The sequence below is a fragment of the Macaca thibetana genome, chromosome 9 (assembly GCF_024542745.1).
Source record: "Macaca thibetana thibetana isolate TM-01 chromosome 9, ASM2454274v1, whole genome shotgun sequence".
Taxonomy (NCBI): Eukaryota; Metazoa; Chordata; class Mammalia; order Primates; family Cercopithecidae; genus Macaca; species Macaca thibetana.
In genome coordinates, this window is record NC_065586.1 from 75,501,045 (window position 1) to 75,522,958 (window position 21,914).

The 21,914-nt window shown below is 38.8% G+C and overlaps 3 protein-coding genes and 1 pseudogene across 6 annotated transcripts in view; 2 read left to right on the top strand and 2 right to left on the bottom strand.

Annotated features, from left to right (window-relative positions):
• The window catches only part of PHYHIPL (phytanoyl-CoA 2-hydroxylase interacting protein like), a 1,239,789-nt gene that overhangs the window by 1,071,675 nt on the left and 146,200 nt on the right, over positions 1-21,914 (bottom strand). The window lies entirely within an intron of this gene.
• CISD1 (CDGSH iron sulfur domain 1) overlaps positions 1-21,914 on the bottom strand; it is a 1,082,448-nt gene that overhangs the window by 79,749 nt on the left and 980,785 nt on the right. The window lies entirely within an intron of this gene.
• Positions 1-21,914, top strand: part of IPMK (inositol polyphosphate multikinase) — an 84,296-nt gene that overhangs the window by 56,074 nt on the left and 6,308 nt on the right. For both annotated transcript variants that reach the window (XM_050803058.1, XM_050803057.1), the window contains exons 4-5: positions 322-494; positions 20,665-20,746. In XM_050803058.1, the coding sequence (XP_050659015.1) occupies positions 322-494; positions 20,665-20,746 (255 nt within the window). The remainder of the gene's footprint in view (positions 1-321; positions 495-20,664; positions 20,747-21,914) is intronic.
• Positions 2,855-6,565, top strand: LOC126962171 (translationally-controlled tumor protein-like; annotated as a pseudogene).

The following is a 21,914-nucleotide window of genomic DNA, read 5'->3' on the forward strand; positions in this document are numbered from 1 at the left end:
TTCTGGAAAAACTTTTGAAATGATCCCATTGCCTTTTTAATATTGTTGGAAACCTTGTATCTGCTGTCTTTTGCTAATGGTTGAATTTATTTAATTCACCTCCTGCAGAAGTTTCTCTGTGATGTTTATACTTGTTATAAATTTGTTGTTTAGGTTTATTTTTGTTTTGTTTTTTTAGGTAGAGTAAGAATAATTATTGACTCTACATTTATTTTAACTTTTTTCTCTGTTTTAAGATTTTCTCATTTTGTTTTTCCCTGGCAAGTACTTGAGTAGTAATATGTTTGCCTATTACTAATTAATATTTTTCTTTAATAACAGATTTATACCTAAAACTGGAAGATGTGACCCATAAATTTAATAAGCCCTGTATAATGGATGTAAAGATAGGGCAAAAAAGCTATGATCCTTTTGCCTCATCTGAGAAGATTCAGCAACAGGTCAGCAAGTACCCATTAATGGAAGAGATTGGGTTCTTGGTGCTTGGCATGAGGGTAAGAGTGCTTATTAGTGTAATATGCACATTTCTCTGTACTTGTTCTTCCCTTGAAAATTATGGATGTCATTGTAGTACTAATATATCAGAAAATAATGTATTCTGGAATTGAGTTGTCTGTAACTCCCCAATGTGAAAAGCGAGGGCAAGGCTTTTTAAATTTTTTGTTTGTTTGTTCACTGATATATGATCAGTTTCTCTGGTTCAGGAACATAGTAGGGTGATAAATAAATAAATGGATAGTGGCTGAATCTCAAGACTATAATTCTGGTAATTTTGTTTTAAAGAAGTCTTAAATTTAGGTGCAAGCAAATATTAAATGTAAACGTGATATTGTTTATGATTGTCCCATGAGAAAAGTGCTAAATTTATATATTCAGTCATTTTTCTCCATTTTTGAAATAGAAAATAAATTAAAATTTTGGTAATTGTGTGGCTGGGCACAGTGGCTCACACCTATAATCCTAGCACTTTGGGAGGCCAAGATGGGTGGATTACTTGAGCTCAGGAGTTTGAGACCAGCCTGGGCAACATGGTAAACCCCATCTCTACAAAAATGCAAAAACCGGCTGGTTGAGAGGTAGCATGTGCCTATAGTCTGAGCTACTCGAGAGGCTGAGGTGGGAGGATCACTTGAGCCCAGGAGGTCAAGGCTGAAGTGAGCCGTGATCATGCCACTGCACTCCAGCTTGGGTGACAAAGTGAGATCCTGTCTCAGAAAAACAAACAACGCCCCCCCCCCCCAAAAAAAAACACAAATAGGTCATTGTTTCAGACTTTTTGGGTTAAAATAGTTGTTTTATTTTCTCACAATTCTGTGAATTTGCAATTTGAACTAGTCTCAAGTGTGCAGTTCTTTTGCTGATCTCATCTAGGGTTCCTTCTGCAGTCATCTGATGGTTCAACTGGGTATAGATGGTCTAAAATGACTCTCTCTCATTTATTTGGTTTGTATATAAAACCAGAGAAATTGTTCTTGTGTCAGGAAGTTGGTACTGTTGGCTGGGACTTTTTCTTTGTGGTATTATCTATCAGAAGGCTAGCTTGGGCTTTTTTATTTTGAAGTACCACATTCCAAGAAAGTGATAGCAGGAGCTATAAGGGTTCTTAAACTCTAGGTTAGAAAGTTATTTGCTGTCACTTCTATGAAATTCTGTAGGGCAAAATCTAGCCCAGATTTGTAGGGTGAGGAAACAGACTCCACCTCCGACGGTAGGAAAAGCAAAGTCACAGCATGAATAGCAATGTGCACAGGGTGAGGAGAATTGTTGAGGCCATTTTGAAAAAAAGAAGTAATGTGGTATAAAGTCCTCTGAACAAATGCTGCATTTTCTAGATGTGTGAAGGTAAAATTTGTGGATATACCAAGTACTTGTTTACCTATATGTAAGCATGATGGGTAGTTCTGAAATTCCTGTAAAATGATATATGGATCTTCCTTTTTGAGTTTTAAACAGAAGAGCTAATAGGAAGAAGCATTATGGATAAATTGTCATTGTGATGGTAGTAGCAAAATTGAATTTGATATTTGGGTTGTGTATAAAACCAGAGAAATTGTTCAAGCAGTTATTTCATTTTACAAAACTATAATTAAATATGAGTGTATAGAAAAAGAAAAAACGGTAATGGAATGAAGTTAAAACAAACAAGAAATAAACATCCCACAGGAATCTGACTGGGCAACTATTTAAGCCTCCACTGTTTTCAGATCTCTCACCCTCCCTCTTTCCTTCTGACTTTTAGCAGATGACTGCTTTCTGCTTCAGAAAAAATAAAAATCATCAGACAGGATTTCCCGTAATTTCCTGCTAACACATGCACATGCCATACCTGCAGTTGCTTTTATTCCCTCATTGTTCTTTCCTGTCACATTGAAGAATTTTCTGTCCTCCTATCTAAGGACTGCTCCTTTGTATACCCTCTGAATCTCATTCCTTCTTACGTCTTCAAGAACCTTATACTATTGATTTTCTCTTATCTTTCTTATATTTTCAACTTCTGCCTCTCTCTACTGGCTTTTATCGTTTTGCTTTAAATATCTTCAAATCACTGTCAAGTTTTTTAAAAAACAAAACATCAAAACCCCACCTTTAACCTGCTTTGCTTTCCAACCGCAGATTTAGCTTGTCTTCGCTTTACAACCAAACTCATTTCTATTTCCCTGTTTCCCATTCAGTATTCAGCTCATTCTAATCTGGCTTCTGCCCCATCATGCTAATGGATTAGCTCTTCATTAAGCACCACCATGCCACTAATTCCAAATGGCATTTTTCATTACCTTAACTTTACTTTGAAAAGTAGCTTTCAATGCCAACCACGTCCTCCTTGAAACATTATTCTTTGAATCTGACACCTACCTCAGCCTCCCGAGTAGCTGGGACTATAGTCGCCCGCCACCATGCCCAGCTAATTTCTTGTATTTTTTTTAGTAGAGACGGGGTTTCACCATGTTAGCCAGGATGGTCTCAATCTCCTGACCTCGTGATCCGCCCACCTTGGCTTCCCAAAGTGCTGGGATTACAGGCGTGAGCCACCGTGCCTGGCCTCTATTTATTCTTTAAATGCTGAGGTATTCCTCTTGGTTCCATTTTAATGTCTACCTTTCTTTTCTATTTCTTCCTAAGCAGGGCTCTCTATTCTCATTAGTTCAGTGTTAGTTACACAGATAATTCATGAATGTTTATCAGCAGGCTCTGCTTTTTCTTTAATCTCCTGATACGTACATCTAACAACTTACTGAACACCTTACTTAAATATTTTAAGTGCTTAAAGACGTCTTGAACTCAATACGTAAAAAACTGACATAGCTTTTTCCATGGTTCCCCATTCCTGGAGCGCTCTGGCTCCACCACCCTGGCCCAGAGCTCCTGGCTCCTGCTAAGCTAGCACCGCTGTCCTCTGTCTCCCTTCAGCTGCCATCATGATTGTTTACCAGCATCTCATCAGCTGTGATGAGATAGGTGTTCTTCACATTTACGAGATTGCAGATGGGCTGTGCCTGGTGGTGGAGGGCAAGATGGTCAGTAAGACAGAGGGTAACATTGATGACTTCCTCATTGGTGGAAATGCCTCTGCTGAAGGTCCAGAGGGCGAAGGTACCAAAACCACAGTTATCACTGTTGTTGTTGCTGTCACAAACTATCACTTGCAAGAAACCAGCTTCACTAAAAACACCTGCAAGAACTACATCAAAGATTACATGATAACAATCAAAGGCAAACTTGAAGAACAGAGACCAGAAAGAGTAAAACCTTTTGCGACAGAGGCTGCACATCCTTGCTAATTGCAAAAACTACTAGTTCTTTATTTGTGAAAACATGAATCCAGATGGTATGGTTGCTCTATTGAACTATCATGAGGATAGTGTGACTGCATAAATGATTTTCTTTAAGGGTGGTTCAGAAATGGAAAAATGTTAAAAGCATTTGGCAATTGCTTTGTATCTATCACTTATCATCGTAACTGGCTACTGCTTGTCATCCATACAACACCAGGACTTAAGACAAATGGGACTGATGTCATCTTGAGCTCTTCATTTATTTTGACTGTGGATGCGTGGAGTGGATGCATTGTTTTTAAGAAAAACGTGCCATGTAGGTTGTCTAAAAATAAAGTGCATTTAAACTCATTTGAGAGAATACCTTTTATTTTAATACATATTTAAACTAAATCCATCTTGTAACGTTCCTGGAGAAGCTAGAGCCTGGCAGTAAGCTACTACTAGAAAGAATAAGACTGTCATTAGATAACTTTTATGGCGGAAACTACTTCTGGAACTGAAATATAAAAAATAAGAAGCAAAAATTTTAATTCTGAGTTGCAGTAAAAGGGAGAGACCATGCTCATAGCAGTGCCAACATCTGAAGTGGAGCCTTACAGATTTTATCACCTACAATAGAAGTAGTTGACTCTGGAAGAGATTACTAAGAGAATAAAAAGATTCTAATTTAGTTGGGGGAAAAAACCCCACAACACTGACACACATTATCCTTCTTGCAAACCAACCACCACAGCAATGAAAACAAGTATCTGTCTGTGTGTGTGTGTGTGTGTGTGTGTGTGTGTGTGTGTGTGTGTGTGTGAAATGTCACCCAGGCTGGAGTGCAGTGGCAAGATCATGGCTCTCTGCAGCCTCAACCCCTGGGTTCAAGGGATCCTCCTGCCTCAGCCTCCTTCCGAGTAGCTGGGACTACAGGCATGTGCCACTACACTTGGCTGACTTTTTTTTTTTTTTTTTTTTTTAAGTGTAGATGAGGTTTTACTGTGTTGCCCAGGCTGGTCTTGAACTCCTGGGCTCAAGTGATCCTGGGCAATCCCAAGCAGTGCTGGGATTGCAAGCATGAGCCACTGTGCTCAACCTAAAAACAAATCTCTATTATTCCCTGTCTCAGTAAATGGCATCACCATATATCCAGTGTTACACAGTAGATACCAGGTAGTCAGTTGGGCGTGGTGGCTCATGCCTGTAATCCCAGCACTTTGCAAGGCCAAGGCAGGTGGATCACCTGAGGTCAGGAGTTCGAGAGCAGCCTGGCCAACATGCCAAAACCCTGTCTCTAATAAAAAATATTAAAATTAGCTGAACATGGTGGCACACGCCTGTAGTCCCAGCTACTCGAGAGACTGAGGCAGGAGAATCGCTTGAACCCAGAAGTGGAGGTTGTGGTGAGCTGAGATTGTACCACTGCACTCCAGCCTGGGTGACAGAGCAAGACTGTCTCATAAAAAAAAAAAAAAAAAAAGGCCAGGCGCGGTGGCTCAAGCCTGTAATCCCAGCACTTTGGGAGGCCGAGACGGGCAGATCACAAGGTCAGGAGATCGAGACCATCCTGGCTAACCAGGTGAAACCCCGTCTCTACTAAAAAAAAAAATACAAAAATCTAGCCGGGCGAGGTGGCGGGTGCCTGTAGTCCTAGCTACTCGGGAGGCTGAGGCAGGAGAATGGCGTAAACCCGGGAGGCGGAGCTTGCGGTGAGCTGAGATCCGGCCACTGCACTCCAGCCTGGACGACAGAGCGAGACTCCGTCTCAAAAAAAAAAAAAAAGAAAGAAAGAAAGAAACCGGGTAATCACTGTTACCTGTCAGCCATCCATCAATCCTACTGATCTTGATTCCTGAACTTCTCAAGTTCCATTATCACTGTTATCCCTCTCCAGACTCTAGTGTCTCAAGTTCAGTTTTGTCATTTTATAATCCTTTCTCTAAACATTGTAGAATGTATATCTAATCATGATATTCCCTATTCAAAAACTCTTCTGTCAGATGGTAGGAGGATGGTGGATGGCAGGCAGAGCTAATGCGCATCTTCCACGTGGATGGACAGAACAGTGTGTGGAGATTCACAAAGTGAACTGTCGTTCTGAAAACCACCACAGGAAAGTACCAGGAAAACCAAATGAATTCACAGATCTTTTGAAAGGATCCCTGCAAACTCTGTGAGTCAGGTGAAAAACTGTGAGTTCCCAAAGTTTGAAGGGGGAAAACCTGCCTCTGAACACATACCCCCTGGGTGAATCCGAGAATCCAGATCACAGTAGAAGGATTTAACCTTACCTAGAGGTGGAATGGATTTAGGGAGCCACGTAAAATGTAAAAGTATAAGCAACAGCAGGAACAACCTTGTAGGTACTCCCAGTCTCCAGCGCAAGCCCAGGGAAGTCATTCCCTGACTATATCTCACATGAGATCTCAGGGAAGGCAGCCAGCAGAATTACGGAGTAGTCATTGGGTGAAAGGAAGCTTGCAGCTGAATTTCTGGGCAATTTCAAGTGGGCACGAACTTCCTTGAGCAGAATCCAGGGGCAAATAGGAACTGCTGCAGATAGGAGCACAGGAGCCACCACCATTGTTGGTAGACAAGGAGGGGTGTGGCCTCAAAGCCATGATTGTTTTCTCAGTGGGGAAGCTTATGGCCCAGGGCAAGTCTATGTTTCACATGCAGGCTGCCTGGATCTAAACTTGGAGCTGTTAACATGCACTGCGGGAGCAACACCGGCCTCGCCAACTGCATGGAAGCTGGGTGAGGCCTTTTGCTACTGGCTATTCCCCACTTCTCTGGCAAACTGGATAGCACGACAGAGACAGCAATATGTCCCTCTGGAATATAACCCCATTGGCCTGAGAGAACCACCCCCCATCCCCGACAGTGGCTGCAGCAAGCCCCACCCAAGGAGAGTCTGAGCTCAGATCTGCCTAACCCTACCCCCACCTGATGGTTTTTCTCTACCTGCCCTGATAAGACATAAACTCTTGGGAGCTTTATGGCAATGCCCATCATGTGAGAAACCAGAATACTTCCCGCTTGCCAACTTAGGGCAAGCTCAAATCCTACTGCCAATACTGCAAGTATTGCAATATTCTCTTGAAAGTGCTACCTCCTGGCTGGAGGCCGACAAACTCAGGCCATTACAGCAACTCATGACGGAATAACTCTGCTCCCAGGAAGGAGAAAACAAGCGCCAAAGGTACTGCCTCCAACACCCTGGCTAACCAGTGGTCCTCAGTCTTTCCATGTGACAACTTCACTGCTAGCATAACCAGCATTCGAGAAAGCCAGCACACTAAACCTACCTACACTGAGGGAGTCTCACAGAGTCGACATCACTCCCCTGCCACCTCCACAAGAGCAGGTGCTGTTATCCATGACTGGGAGACCTGAAGACTGATTGCATCACAGGCAAACATTCCCCAGCACAAACCGGAGCCTGGTAGCCCTGCTGAGTGGCTAGACCCAGAAGAACAATAACAATCACTACCGTCTGGCTCTCAGGAAGCCCCATCACTAGGGGAATGGGGAGAGCACCACGTCAAAGGATCACCCTGTGGGACAAAAGAATCTGAACAGCAGGCCTTGAGTTCCAGATCTTTTCACTGGTGGGTAGTTTCTCACAGCAGAGACACAATTGCAGTGCTAGGCATAGCTGGGAAAGTCTGCACATACACTGCAACAGGCAGGCAGCCACTGTGATCATGAAGGACCTTGGAGAAAAGGTCCTTGTTCTCCCCGGCACTCCACTGTAGATATAGCTGGGACATCCCCCACAGCAATGCAGCATGGAGGCACCTACAGACAGCCCTCCTGGAATAATCCAGGGTGAGTGCAACCTGACAGGAGGAGCCATCCCCCCGATTCAGGCCTGCACGAGAGGCACAGTCACAATCATTCCCTGTTTGGAATACCAACATTCCTATAGATGAAAAGAGGTGCTTGTCTAATCTGAATAGCTGAAACACTAGTATAGGAATGAGGCTGCGAGGTAAATAGTTTTCCTGCTGACTTGGCAGGGGAGCTGTGGTAGTTTCCACTCTTCACTCTGATAAGTCCTCAGCACATCTAATTGAGAGCCGCCCCAGCTACCCTCATCAAGGCTGGGACCTTGGCCCACCATTGGGTATTACATCTACTCACCTGCCTTAGCCACACCTGGTGCTACCCAGGGATACCTCCTCTATGGGCCTGAAACTGGAATCATCAACTTAGGAAATAAAACACCAGGAAAAAATTAAATAAATGAAGCATGCACCACGAGAGAACAAGATAAGCTTCAAGAGATCCCTGCCATTCCAACTCTATAGGAGACAGTGAACTCACTCACCCACCAATAATATAACTACTATAGCCAGCATTGGGGAAAGCCAGCACACAAAGACTCTCTATAACTAAGGAAATCATACAGAGTCTTTACCCCTACAAGTACCAAGAATCAGTTTAGACTAAAATAAAAATTAAAGCCTAATCCTTAAGAGAGAGAGAGAAAAAAAGTAAATAAATAAAAAAAAAGTCCAATCAAAAATGTATTCAAGAACAATTCGAAGAAGCAGTCTACCCAAATGAGAAGGAATTAGAAAAGTAATTCTGGTAATATGACGAAAACAGGGCTCTATAACACCCCCAAAGATCACAGTAGCTCCCTAGCAATGGTTCCAAACCTAGAAGAAATCTCTGAATTGCCATATAAATAATTCTGAAGGCTGATTATTAAGCTACTCAAGGAGATACCAGAGAAAGGTGAAAAGCAACTTAAATTTAAAAAACAGAGCCAGGTGTGGTGGCTCATGCCTGTAATCCCAGCACTTTGGGAGGCTAAGGTGGGCGGATCACGAGGTCAGGAGATCGAGACCATCCTGGCTAACACGATGAAACCCCATCTCTACTAAAAATACAAAAAATTAGCCGCATGTGGTGGCGGGCGCCTGTAGTCCCAGCTACGTGGGAGGCTGAGGCAGGAGAATGGCATGAACCCAGGAGGCAGAGCTTGCAGTAAGCCAAGATCACACCACTGCACTCCAGCCTGGCTGACAAAGCAAAACTCCATCTCAAAAAAAAAAAAAAAAAAAAAAAAAAAAGAACAAAACCTCCAAGAAATTTGGGTTTATGTTAAATGGCCAAACCTAAGAATAATTGGTCTTCCTAAAGAAGAGAAATCTAAAAGTTTGGAAAACTTATCTGAGGAAATAATTGAGGAAAACTTCTCTGGCCTTGCTAGAGATCTAGACATCAATTACAGGAAGCTCAAAGAAGTCCTAGGAAATTCATTGCAAAAAGATCATCACAATCCTAAATATATATGCACCTAACACTGGAGCTCCTAAATTCATAAAGTAATTACTGCTAGACCTAAGAAATGATATAACACACAGTAATAGTGGGGCACTTCAGTACTCCACTGACAGCACTCGACAGGTTATCAAGACAGAAAGTCAACAAAGAAACAATGGACTTAAAGTATACCCTAGAACAAATGGACTTTAACAGATATTTACAGAACATTCTACCTAACAACTGCAGAATAAACATTCAAAACATCCTCCAAGATAGACCATATGATAAGCCACAAAACAAGTCTCAATAAATTTAAGAAAATCAAAATCATAACAAGTATCTTCTGAGACCACAGTGGAATAAAATTGGAAATTAACTCCAAAAGAAACCTCAAAGCCATACAAATACATGGAAATTAAACAATCTGCCCTTGAATTATTTTTGTGAATGATTTTTGTGTAAACAATGAAATCAAGATGGAAGTGTAAAAATTCTTTAATCTGAACGATAATAGCGACACAACTTATCAAAACCTCTGGGATACAGCAAAAGCAGTGCCAAGAGTAAAGTTCATAGCATTAAATGCCTACATCAAAAAGTCTGAAAGAGCACAAATAGACAATCTAATGTCACATCTCAAGGAACTAGGGAACCAGAACAAACCAAAGCCAAACCCAGCAGAATAAAAGAAATAACAAAGATCAGAGCAGAACTAAATGAAATTGAAACAACAAAAAATAATGCAAAATATAAATGAAACAAAAAGCTGGTTCTTTGAAAAGATCAACAAAATCGATAGACCATTAGCTAGATTAACCAAGAAGAGAGAAGATCCAAATAAGCTGAATTAGAAGCAAAACTGGTGACATTACAACTGATACCGCAGAAATACAAGAGATCATTCAAGGCTACTATGAACACCTTCATGTGCACAAACTAGAAAATCTAGAGGAGATGAATAAATTCCTGGAAATGTATAACTCACCTAGTAAATCAGGAAAAAATAGAAACTCCGAACAGACCAGTAACAAGTAGCGAGATTGAAACAGTAATAAATTACCAAGAAAAAAAGTCCAAGACCTGATGGATTCACAGCTGAGTTCTACCAGATATTCAAAGAAGAATTGGTACCAATCTTACTGAAATTCCATAAGATAAAGAGGGAATCCTCGCTAAATCATTCTGTGAAGCCAATATTTCCCTAATACCAAAACCAGCAAAGGACATAACAAAGAAAGAAAACTACGGACCAATATCCCTGATGAACATAGATGCAAAAATCCTCAACAAAATACTAGCTAACCAAATCCAACAGCATAGCAAAAACATAATACACCATGATCAAGTGGATTTCATACCAGGGATGCAGGGATGGTTTAACATACACAAGTCTATAAATGTGATATATCACATAAACAGAATTAAAAATAAAAATCATATAATCATCTCAATAGATGCAGAAAATCATTTGACAGAATCTTGCATGCCTTTATGATAAAAACCCTGAGCAAAATTGGCATCGGAGGGACATACTTCAAAATCATAAAAGCTGTCTATGACAGACCCACAGCCATCATCATACTGAATAGGGAAAAGTTGAAAGCATTTCCCCTGAGTACTGGGACAAGACAAGGATGCCCACTTTCACCACTTCTGTTTAACATAGTACTGGAGGTCCTTGCCAGAGCAGTCAGACAAGAGAAAGAAATAAAGGGCATCCAGATCAGTAAAGAGGAAATCAAACTGTCACTGTTCACCAGTGACATGATTGAATACCTAGAAAATCCTAGAGACTTATCCAGAAAGTTCCTAGATCTGAGAAATGAATTCAGTAAAGTTTCAGGATACAAAATCTGTGTACACAAACTGCTATACACCAACAACTACCAAGCTGAGAATCAAATCAAGAACTTAAATCTCTTTTGCAACAGCCACAAAATAAAAAATAAAAGTACTTAGGAATATACTTAACCAAGGAGGTGAAAGATTTCTACAAGGAAAACTACAACACACTGCTGAAAGAAATCATAGATAACACAAAGAAATTGAAACACATCCCATGCTCATGAATGAGTAGAGTCAATATTGTGAAAACGACCATACTGCCAAAAACAAACATACTGCCAAAAGATTCAATGCAATGCTCATCAAAATACCATCATCATTCTTCTCAGAACTACAAAAAGAAAAAAGAAAAAAAAAAGCTAAAATTTATATGGAACCAAAAAAGAGTCCATATAGCCAAAGAAATACTAAACAAAAAGAACAAATCTCTAGGCATCACATTACCCGACTACAAACTACACTGCAGGGGTATAGTTACCAAAACAGCATGGTACTGGTATAAAAATAGGCACATAGACCAGTGGAACAGAATAGAGAATCCAGAAATAAAGCCAAATACTTACAATCAACTGATCTTCAACAAAGCATGCAAAAACATAAATTGGGTAAATGACACCCTGTCTAACAAATGGTTCTGGCATAATTGGCAAGTCACATGTAGAAGAATGAAACTGAATCCTCATCTCTCACTTTATACAAAAATCTATTCAAGATGCATCAAAGACTTAAATCTAATACCTGAAACTATAAAAATTCTAGATGATAACATTGGAAATACTCTTCTACAATTGGCTTAGGCAAGGAATTTATGACCAAGAATCCAAAAGCAAATGCAACAAAAACAAAAATAAATAAATGGGACCTAATTAAAAGCTTCTGCACAGCAAAATAAATAATCAGCAGAGTAAACAGACAACCCACAGATTTGGAGAAAATGTTTGCAAACTGTGCATCTGACAAAGGACTACTATCTAGAATCTACAAGGAATTCAAAGAAATCTGCAAGCGAGAAGCAAATAATCCCTTCAAAAAGTGAGCAAAGGGCATAGACAATTCTGAAAAGAAGATATACAAATGGCCAACACACATATGAACAAATGCTCAACATCACTAATTGAGAAATGCAAATTAAAACTGCAAGGGAATACCACCTTACTCCTGTAGGAATGGCAATAACTAAAAAATCAAAAAATAACAGATGTTGGCATGGATGTGTTGAAAAGGGAAAACTTTTATACTGCTGGTGGGAATGTAAACTAATATAACCACTATGGAAAACAGTATGGAGATCCCTTAAAGAACTAAAAGTAGGCCGGGCGCGGTGGCTCATGCCTGTAATCCCAGCACTTTGGGAGGCCGGGGTGGGTGGATCACGAGGTCAGGAGATCGAGACCGTCCTGGCTAACACGGTGAAACCCCGTCTCTACTAAAAATACAAAAAATTAGCCAAGCATGGTGGCGGGTACCTGTAGTCCCAGCTACTCAGGAGGCTGAGGCAGGAGAATGGCGTGAACCCAAGAGACAGAGCTTGCAGTGAGCCGACATTGCGCCACTGCACTTCAGCCTGGGCGAGAGCGAGACTCCGTCTCAAAAAAAAAAAAAAAAAAGAACTAAAAGTAGAACTCATTCGACCTAGCAATCCCACTACTGGGTATCTACCCAAAGAAAAAGAAGTTGTTATATGAAAAAGACACTTGCATACGCATGTTTATAGTGGTAGAATTCACAGTTGCAAAAATATGGAACCCATCTAAATGCCCGTCAACCAATGAATGGATAAAGAAATATACACGATGGAATATTACTCAGCCATAAAAAGGAATGAAATAAAGGCATTTGCAGCAACTTGAATGGAGTTGGAGACAATTATTCTAAGTGAACTCAAGAATGGAAAACCAAATACTGTATGCTTGCACAAGTGGGATCTAAGCTTTGAGGATGCAAAAGCATAAGAATGAGATTAATGGACTTTGGGAACTTGAGGAAGGGTAGGACGCGGGTGAGGGATAAGACCACACATTCAGTAAAATGTACACTGCTTGGGTGACAGGTGCACCAAGATCTCAGAAATCACCACTGAAGAACTTATTCATGTAACAAAAAACCACCTGTTCCCCAAAAGCTATTGAAATAAAATAATAACAATAGTAAACTCTTCTTTGGGTTTGCATTACCTTTAGGGTACATAAACAGGATAAGCAAATAAGGTATTGTATGATTTCGCTCTACTGGGATATATTGTTTCCCTAGACATAAATAGAAGTTTTATTCCTTAAAGAGGTTTATTTTTTTATGATGGCTTTAGTGAGATGTCATTTACATAACATTCTGTTAATTATTTAAAGTATACAGTTCACTGGTTTTAGTCAATTCATAGACTTGGGCAACTGTCACCACATTCAACTTACAATATTTTTATCACTTCTGCAAAAAACTTCATATGCATTAGCAGTCCCTACCAATTTCCTTCCAAACTCCCTGTCCCTAGGGAACCACTAATCTATTTTCTATCTCTACGGATTTGCGGCTTCTGGACAATTCATATAAATCGAATTGTACAGTACAACGTGTGGTATTTTGTGACTGTCTTCTTTCATTTAGTTTCATGTTTTTAAAGTTCACCCATGTCATATAAGTCAGTACTTTGTTTTTTATTGCCAAATAATATTCTATTATATGGATATACCGCATTTTGTTTATCCGTTCATTCATTGATGGACTTTGGGTTGTTTTTACTTTTTGGCTACTAATAACTGTTATGAACATTTGTATACACATTTCTGTGCAGGTATATATTTTATTTCTCTCAGGTAGATTCTTATGTGTGAAATTGGTAGGTCCTAGGGTTAAGTTTATGTTTTAAACTTTTTGAGAAACTGCCAAAGTATTTTTCCAAAGTGACTTCACCGTTTTCTTTAGTTATTTAATTTTTCAAAAAATTATTTAAGTAGGTTTTGGGGTATAGTTTTTTGTTGTTATTGTTACATGGATGAATTATGTAGTGGTAAATGCTAAGATTTTAGTGTATTCATCACCTGAGTAGCGTACATTGTACCTAATATGTAGGTTTTTTAATCCCTAGCCACCCTTCCCACTCTTCTCCTTCCAAGTGTCTAAAGTCCATTATATTACTCTGTATGCCTTTGTTTACTCATACCTTGGTTTCCACTTGTAAGTGAGAACATATGGTGTCTTCACCATTCATTTTACATTCCCACCAGCAATTCATGATGGTTCCATTTTCTCCACATTCTTGAAACCTTTGTTCCTTTTTGTTTTTATGCTATAAGCCATCCTAGTAGGTGTCAAGTAGCATCTCCTTGTGGTTTGATTTGCCTTTCTCTAATGATTAATGATGTTCAGCATCTTTTTGTGTGCAATATTATTGACTACATATGTCTTCTTTGGGAAAATGTCTATTCAGACATTTTGTTTTTAATTATTGACTTGTATATAAATCCATCAAACTTTTGATTTGCAAATATTTTTTCTAATCTGATTGTCTTTACGTTATAGTATTTGTTGAAGCCTCCAAATTTTTAGTTTTGAAGTCCAATTTGCTTTTTTGTTGTTGTTGTTGTTACCTTGGCTTTTGGTGTAAAATCTAAGAAACCATTGCCTAACCCAAACTCATCAATATTTACTCCTATTTTTCTTGTAAGAATGTTGTAATTTTATCTCTTGCATTGAGATTTATGATACATTTTAATTAAATTTTTTGTATGCTTTAAGGAAGGAGTCAAACTTCATTCTTTTGCATATGGATATCCACTTGTCCCAGCACCATTTGTTGATAAGACTGTTACTCCCCCAGTGAATATTCTTGATACCTTTGTTGAAAATAAATTGACCATAAATGTTTTCCATTATTTCATATTGTCTATCCTTATGCCAAGTACTACACTGCTTTGATTAATGTCGCTTTGGAGTAAGTTTTGAATAATGAGTCCTCTAATTTTGTTCTTTTTTTTTTTTTTTTTTTTTTTTTTTTCGAGACGGAGTCTCGCTCTGTCACCCAAGCTGGAGTGCAGTGGCCGGATCTCAGCTCAATGCAAGCTCCACCTCCCGGGTTCACGCCATTCTCCTGCCTCAGCCTCCCGAGTAGCTGGGACTACAGGCGCCCACCACCTCGCCCGGCTAGTTTTTTGTATTTTTTTAGTAGAGACGGGGTTTCACCATGTTAGCCAGGATGGTCTCAATCTCCTGACCTTGTGATCCGCCCGTCTCGGCCTCCCAAAGTGCTGGGATTACAGGCTTGAGCCACTGCACCCGGCCCCCTAATTTTGTTCTTTTTAAAATTTTATTTTATTTTGAGACCGAGTCTTTGCTCTGTCATCCAGGCTAGAGTGCAGTAGCATGATCGTGTCTTACTGCAGCCTCAAATTACTGGGCTCAAGCAGTCCTCCTACTTAAGCCTCCCAAGTAACTGAGACTACAAGTGTACACCATCACACCCAACTAGTTTTTAAGTTATTTTGTGGAGACTGTGTCTCACTTTGTTACCCAGGCTAGTCTTGAACTCCTGGGCTCAAGTGATCCTCCTGCCTTGGCCTCCCGAAGTGGTGAGATTGCAGGTGTGAGCCACTGCACCTGGCCTCAACTTTGTTCTTCTTTTTCAAATTTGTTTTGGCTATTCTGGGTCCCTTTCGTTTCCACATGAATTTTAAGATCAGCTTGTCAGTTTCTGCAAAGAAGTCGCAAAATGAGCAAGTAATATGGTGATGTACAATCCAGGAAAAGCAGAGGCTTGCTTTTGCTTATCATTCTGTCCTCCTACACCTGTTTCTCAGTTTTCGTTACATTAAAAAAAAAAATTGGATACTTTTTTCTACATATTTACATGTTTTTAGGTTGAGAATGTTAACTTTTTATTACAAATATCTTTGCTACCACACCTGGCTTATTTTTTATTTCTTATAGAGATGGGGTCTTGCCATATTGCCCAGGCTGGTCTTAAACTCCTAGGCTCAAGCAATCTTCCTGCCTCGGCCTCCCAGAGCACTATTATTAAAGGCATGAGGCACTGTGGCTGCATTGTGTTTTTTAAAAAACAACGTGTATGCTTTAATTAAAAAATACTTATTGCTAAAGAATACTAATGATTATCTGAGCATTCAGTGAGTTGTTTCCTTTTGCTAGTAGAGGCTCTTGCCTGTGGCTGCTGATTGATCAAGGTAGTGGCTGCTGAAGGTTGGAGTGCCTGCAGCAATTTCTTAAAATAAGACAGCAATGAAGTTTGCCACATAAATTTACTCTTTTTTAAATGAAAGGTTTCTCTGGAGCATGTGATGCTCTTTGATAGAATTTTACCCACGGTAGAACTTTCAAAATTGGAGTCACTCCTCTCAGATCCTGCCTCTGCTTTATCAAGTAAGTTTATGTAATATTCTAAATCATTCATTGTCATTTCAACAATGCATTTCAACATTGTCATTTCAACAATGTCATTTCAACAATGCTTTCAACAATGCATCTTTACTAGGAGTAGATTCCATCTCAAGAAACCACTTTCTTTGCTCATCCATAAGAAGCCACTCTGAGGCCAGGGGCAGTGACTTCTGCCAGTAATCCCAACACTTTGGGAGGCCAGGGTGGGTGGATCGCTAGAGCTCAGGAGTTTGAGACCAGCCTGGGCAACATGGCGAAACCCCGTCTACAAAAGAATACAAAAGTTAGCCAGACTTGGTGGCGCACACCTGTAGTCCCAGATACTCAGGAGGCTGAGGTGGGAAGGATTGCTTGAGTACAAGAGTGAGCCATGATTGTGCCACTGCCCTCCAGCCTGGGTGACAGAGCGAGACCCTATCTCAGTCAGCCAATCAATAAAACAAGCAAGCAAGCCACTGTTCATCCATTCAAGGTTTATCATGAGTTTGCAGCAATTCAGTCACCTCTTACAGCCTTCAGTCTTAATTCTAGTTCACTTGCTCTTTCTACCACATCTGCAGTTACCTCCTCCACTGAAGTCTTGAATTGAACTCCTCAGAGTCATCCATGAGGGTTGGAATTAACTTCTTCCAAACTCCTGTTAATGTTGATATTTTGACCTCCTCCCAGGAATCTCGAATCTTCTTTATGCCATCTAGAATGGTGAATTCTTTCCAAAAGCTTTTCAATTTACATTGCCCCAGTCCATCAGAGGAATTACTATCAATGGCAGCTGTATGTAGCCTTGCAAAATATATTTCTTAAATAATACAACTTAAAAGTTGAAATTACTCCTTGATCCATAGAACTGCAAAAGGAATGTTGTTAGCAGGCATGCAAACAACATTAATCTCCTTGTACATCATCAGTGCTCTTGTTAGGTGACCAGGTGCACTGTCAATGAGCAGTAATATTTTGGAAGGAATCTTTTTTTCTGAGTAGTAGTTCTCAATGGTTGGCTGAAAATATTGAGTAAACCATGCTATAAACAGATGTGCTGTCATCCAGGCTTTGAGCCCAGGCAGAGTAGATTCAGCACTTTTTTTTTTTTGAGACAGGGTCTTGGCCTGCGCTGGAGTCCAGTGGCATAATCATAGCTCACTGTAGCCCCCAACTCCTGGGCTCAAGCCATCCTCCCACCTCAGCCTCTCGAGTAGCTGGGACTACAGGCATGTTCCACCACACCCAACTAATTTTTAAATTTTTTGTAGAGACGGGGTCTCACTATGATGCTCAGGCTGTTCTTGAGCTCCTTGCCTCAAGTTGTCCTCTGGTCTCAAGCAATCCTCCCATCTCAGCCTCCGAAAGAGCTGGGAGATTCAGCATAATTCTTAAGGGCTCTAGGACAAATGAGTGAGTATTGGCTTCAACTTAAAGTCACCAGCTGCATTTGCCCCTAACAAGAGAGTTAGCCTGTCCTTTGAAGCTTTGAAGCCAGATACTGACTTCTTATCTCTAGCTATGAAAACCCTAGGTGGCATTTTTTTCAATAGAGGGCTGTTTCATCTACATTGAGAATCTGTTGTTTGGGGTAGATACCTTCATCAGTTGTCTTCTGGATAAGTTGCTGTAGCTTCTACAACAGCACTTTCTGCTTCATCTTGCATTTTAGGTTAAAAATAACATCTTTCCATAAACTTCTGCTAGGATCTATGAACCAGCATTTGCTAGCTTTGCATTTTTCTTCTGCAGCTTCCTCATGGTGACTCTCAGCCTTAATACAGTTGAAAAGAGTCTTATCCTGGATTAGGCTTTGGCCTGAGGTAATGTTGTGGCTGATTTGGTCTTCTATCCAGACCACTAAAACTTTCTTCATATTAGCAGTCAGGCTGTTTCACTTTCTTATCATTTGTGTGTTTACTGTAGTTAGCACTCTGAATTTCCTTCAAGAGCTTTTTCTTTGCATTCATAGCTTGGCTGTTTGGTACAAGAGGCCTAGTTTTAGGCCTGTCTTTGCTTTCAAAATGCCTTCCTTACTAAGTTAATCACTTTTTAGCTTTTGATTTAAAGTGAGAAACGTGACATTTCCTTTCATTGAACACTTAGAGGCCGTTGGAGGGTTATTAATTATTCATTGGAGGGTTATTAATTATTAATTGGCCTAATTTCAATATTATTGTGTCTCAGGGATAGGGAGGCCTGAGGAGAGGAAGAGAGATGGGGGAACAGCTGGTCAGTGGAGCAGTCAAGACACACATATTTATCCAATTTGCCATCTTATGTGGGTGTGCTTCGTGACATCCCAAAATAATCACAAGAGTAACATCAAAGATCACTAATCACAGATCACCATAACAGATATAATAAGTTTGAAAAATTTCAAAAATTACCAAATTGTAATACAGAGACATGAAGTGAGCACATGCTGTTGGAGAAGTGGTGCCAATAGATTTGCTCAAGCTGCCACAGACCTTCAATTTGTAAATAATGCAGTATATTTATAAAGCACAATGAAGTGAAACACAATAAAATGAGGTGTACCTGTACAGTTGCATAGTCTGCCTCCACACAAGATATTATAGTTATTTTTCTCTATATATCCTTCCAGAGATATTTTTAAACATGCAAATACTGTATATGTTTATTACAAAATCTACCTTAAACACTTTCTGTTTCTTGTTTTTTCCCCCATTAGTGTAAACCTGCCCTTTGTTCATCAAATACATTTCAAATGATTTTTTTAATCTTTTTTTCTTTTGATTTCTGCATGGGAAAAACACTGTGAACCCATAGAAATGATAAATATTTGTAGTGGTGAATACCCTAAATACTCTCACTTGATCATTACACATTCTATGCCTGTAAGAAAATATCACATGTACCCCATAAGTATGTACAAATACTATCTACCAAAAAAAAACAACTGTGACATTTCTGAGTTTTAGTTGGAAATGCCGTCCCTAGTTATTATCAGTTACTCAAGGATTCCTACATGTTTTCAGGGACCCTTTTATCATTTCAATCTTTGATACATTTGGAATTTATCCTGACATATGCTATCAAGTATGAATACAACTTATTTTTTCCTGATCACTGTTTAATCAGAATAACACCATTTAATAAATAATCCTTCCCCATTGATTTAAAATCCCATTCTCATATAGTAAGTTCTCACGTATGTTTCATTCTAAAATATGTTTTAATATCTGGTAGGATGGCAAGGTTAGTTCCACCTTATTAATCTTATTTATTTTTTTTTTTAATTTTATTTTTTTTACATATGTGAACTTTAGAGTTGGCTTATGGTTAAAAACAATTTTTGAGGCCGGGCATGGTGGCTTACTCCGGTAATCCCAGCACTTTGGGAGGCTGAGGCGGGTGGATTGCTTGAGGCCAGGAGTTTGAGACCAGCCTGGCCAACATGGTGAAACCTCACCTCTACTAAAAATACAAAAATTAGCTGGCTGTGTTGTCACGCACCTGTAATCCCAGGTACTTGGAGGCTGAGGCACAAGAATCACTTGAATCCTGGAGGCGGGGGTTGCAGTGAGCCGAGATCACATCACTGCACTCTAGCCTGGGCAACAGAGAGAGACTGTGTCCCTCCCCATCCCCCAAAAAAAGAGTTGGTATTTTTATTATAATCGCACTTTAGCTGTAGATTAAGGAAAATTGATATAGTTTATTATGTTGAATCTTTTTTGAGAACATAGGTGTGTGTCTTAGGAAAGTTTTAAAGATACCTTCTTATACATCTTTTACTTATCTAGCTTATTTTCATGTTTTGGGGGGGTTACATTTTATAAATGGGGTCTTTTCTTTCATTACATTTTCTAATGCATTGTTTGTGTTTAGAAAGCTTATTTTCTGTTTACTAATTTGTATTCAAATGCCATGTCATATATTTTATTATTTGTATTTGTCTTTAATTTTATTTTCCAGTGTACAAATATTCAGAGTATTTATCTCCACCTTTCCAAATTATTATACCTCTAATTTCTTTCTCTCTAATTGCATTTACTAGGAACTCCAGAATATTAGATGATAATAATATAAAAGACATCGTGATAAAATATTTTTGTGAAAGCTTCTTGTATTTTAAAAGAAGTGCTTTTTCAGTTCTGTCCTTTAAACTTGAGACTAACTCCTGGTAGGTTGAGGTAGATAGTTTTATCATATTGGAAATATTCATCTATCCTTATATTACAAAGAGTTTTCATCAGTAGTGGATGTTAAATTTGTAAAGTGCCTTTTCAGCATCCATTGATATGACTGCGATTTTTTTTTTCTTCTCAAATCTATTAGAATGAATTACCTGAGTAGATTTCATCTTTTGCCACCCTTGTGGCTGGGATAAACCCCACATGGTCAAGGAGTATTAGCTTTTTAATATTCACTGGTTTTTTTTTGACAGGTTTATCATGTTCATTCCGATAGCTATGAGACACAAAATCAGCATTATGGAAGAAGCTTAACAAAAGAAACTATAAAAGATGGTAAGGATTAAAAAACTAATGCTTTTATGATTGAACAGTTAATTCTAAAGTTATTTCAGTTTTAGTTGTCATTTGGAAAGGTGATTTGACTCATAATCATTTTTTTAAAAAAAATAATGATGCTGACAAGTTGATGGGTGCAGCACAGCAACATGGCACAAGTATACATATGTAACAAACCTGCACGTTATGCACATGTACCCTAGAACTTAAAGTATAATAATAAAAATAAATAAATAAATAAATAAAATAAAAAAATAATGAAACTTAGATTTACAGAATTGGATTAATCGCAAGCCCTGGTTCATAATACATCAAGACCATGGGACTATGAATGGCCCTGTTACATTTTCATTTATTTCTTATTAATATAACTTAAAAAAATAATGAACAGCTGTGTACCAACCATCTAGCTCAATACTGGAACTAGAGGTTGTCTATAAAATTATTTTGTAAGTAAACGTTATAGATCATAGTATATTAAAACTGCTTGTTACATAAGAGACTTTAAAATATGTGTTGTAGCATGTAATGTATTTTTATTGAATTTTTCCATGTGTAGTTGAACTATGTAAGTTTCTAGAGCTCTTCATAATGAATAATTAAGTGGCATTAAACTGATTTAAATAAAATCTGTTAACATACATATAGTATGTTTCTAAAATATTTATGGCCAAGATATTACAAAAACAACAATATCCTAGATTCCTGGAAATAACTTTATATTACACGTTTATTCTTAGCTATACTAAGATAGTTAGAGAAGAACTTATGCATAGTGTAAAAAGTTTGTAGAACAATTCTTACTTTGTGTATAGAAAGCAAACATCCATAGCTTGAGCTTAACAATTAGTGTTTGCCTTGGAGTACTTAACAGCAAAATAACTTTCAGATGGGCTATTTAAAAAATATTTTCCCATGCTACTAATTTAGTCATACCTGAATGTATCTTTTAATAGTTTCTGTCCCAAATTGGGGAAACAAGTTATTTGAAAGCAGAAATCAAATTATATATACCTATAAATTCCCAAGTATGATAAACTAGGCCTAGTTTTTAAAAAGCCCTAATAATCTGATAGGTTAAAACATTTAAAGGTCTCAATTTTCAATAATATACCTAACCTGGAAAAGCGCTATTCCCAAAAGTAAGCTGAACTTTTTGGAACAA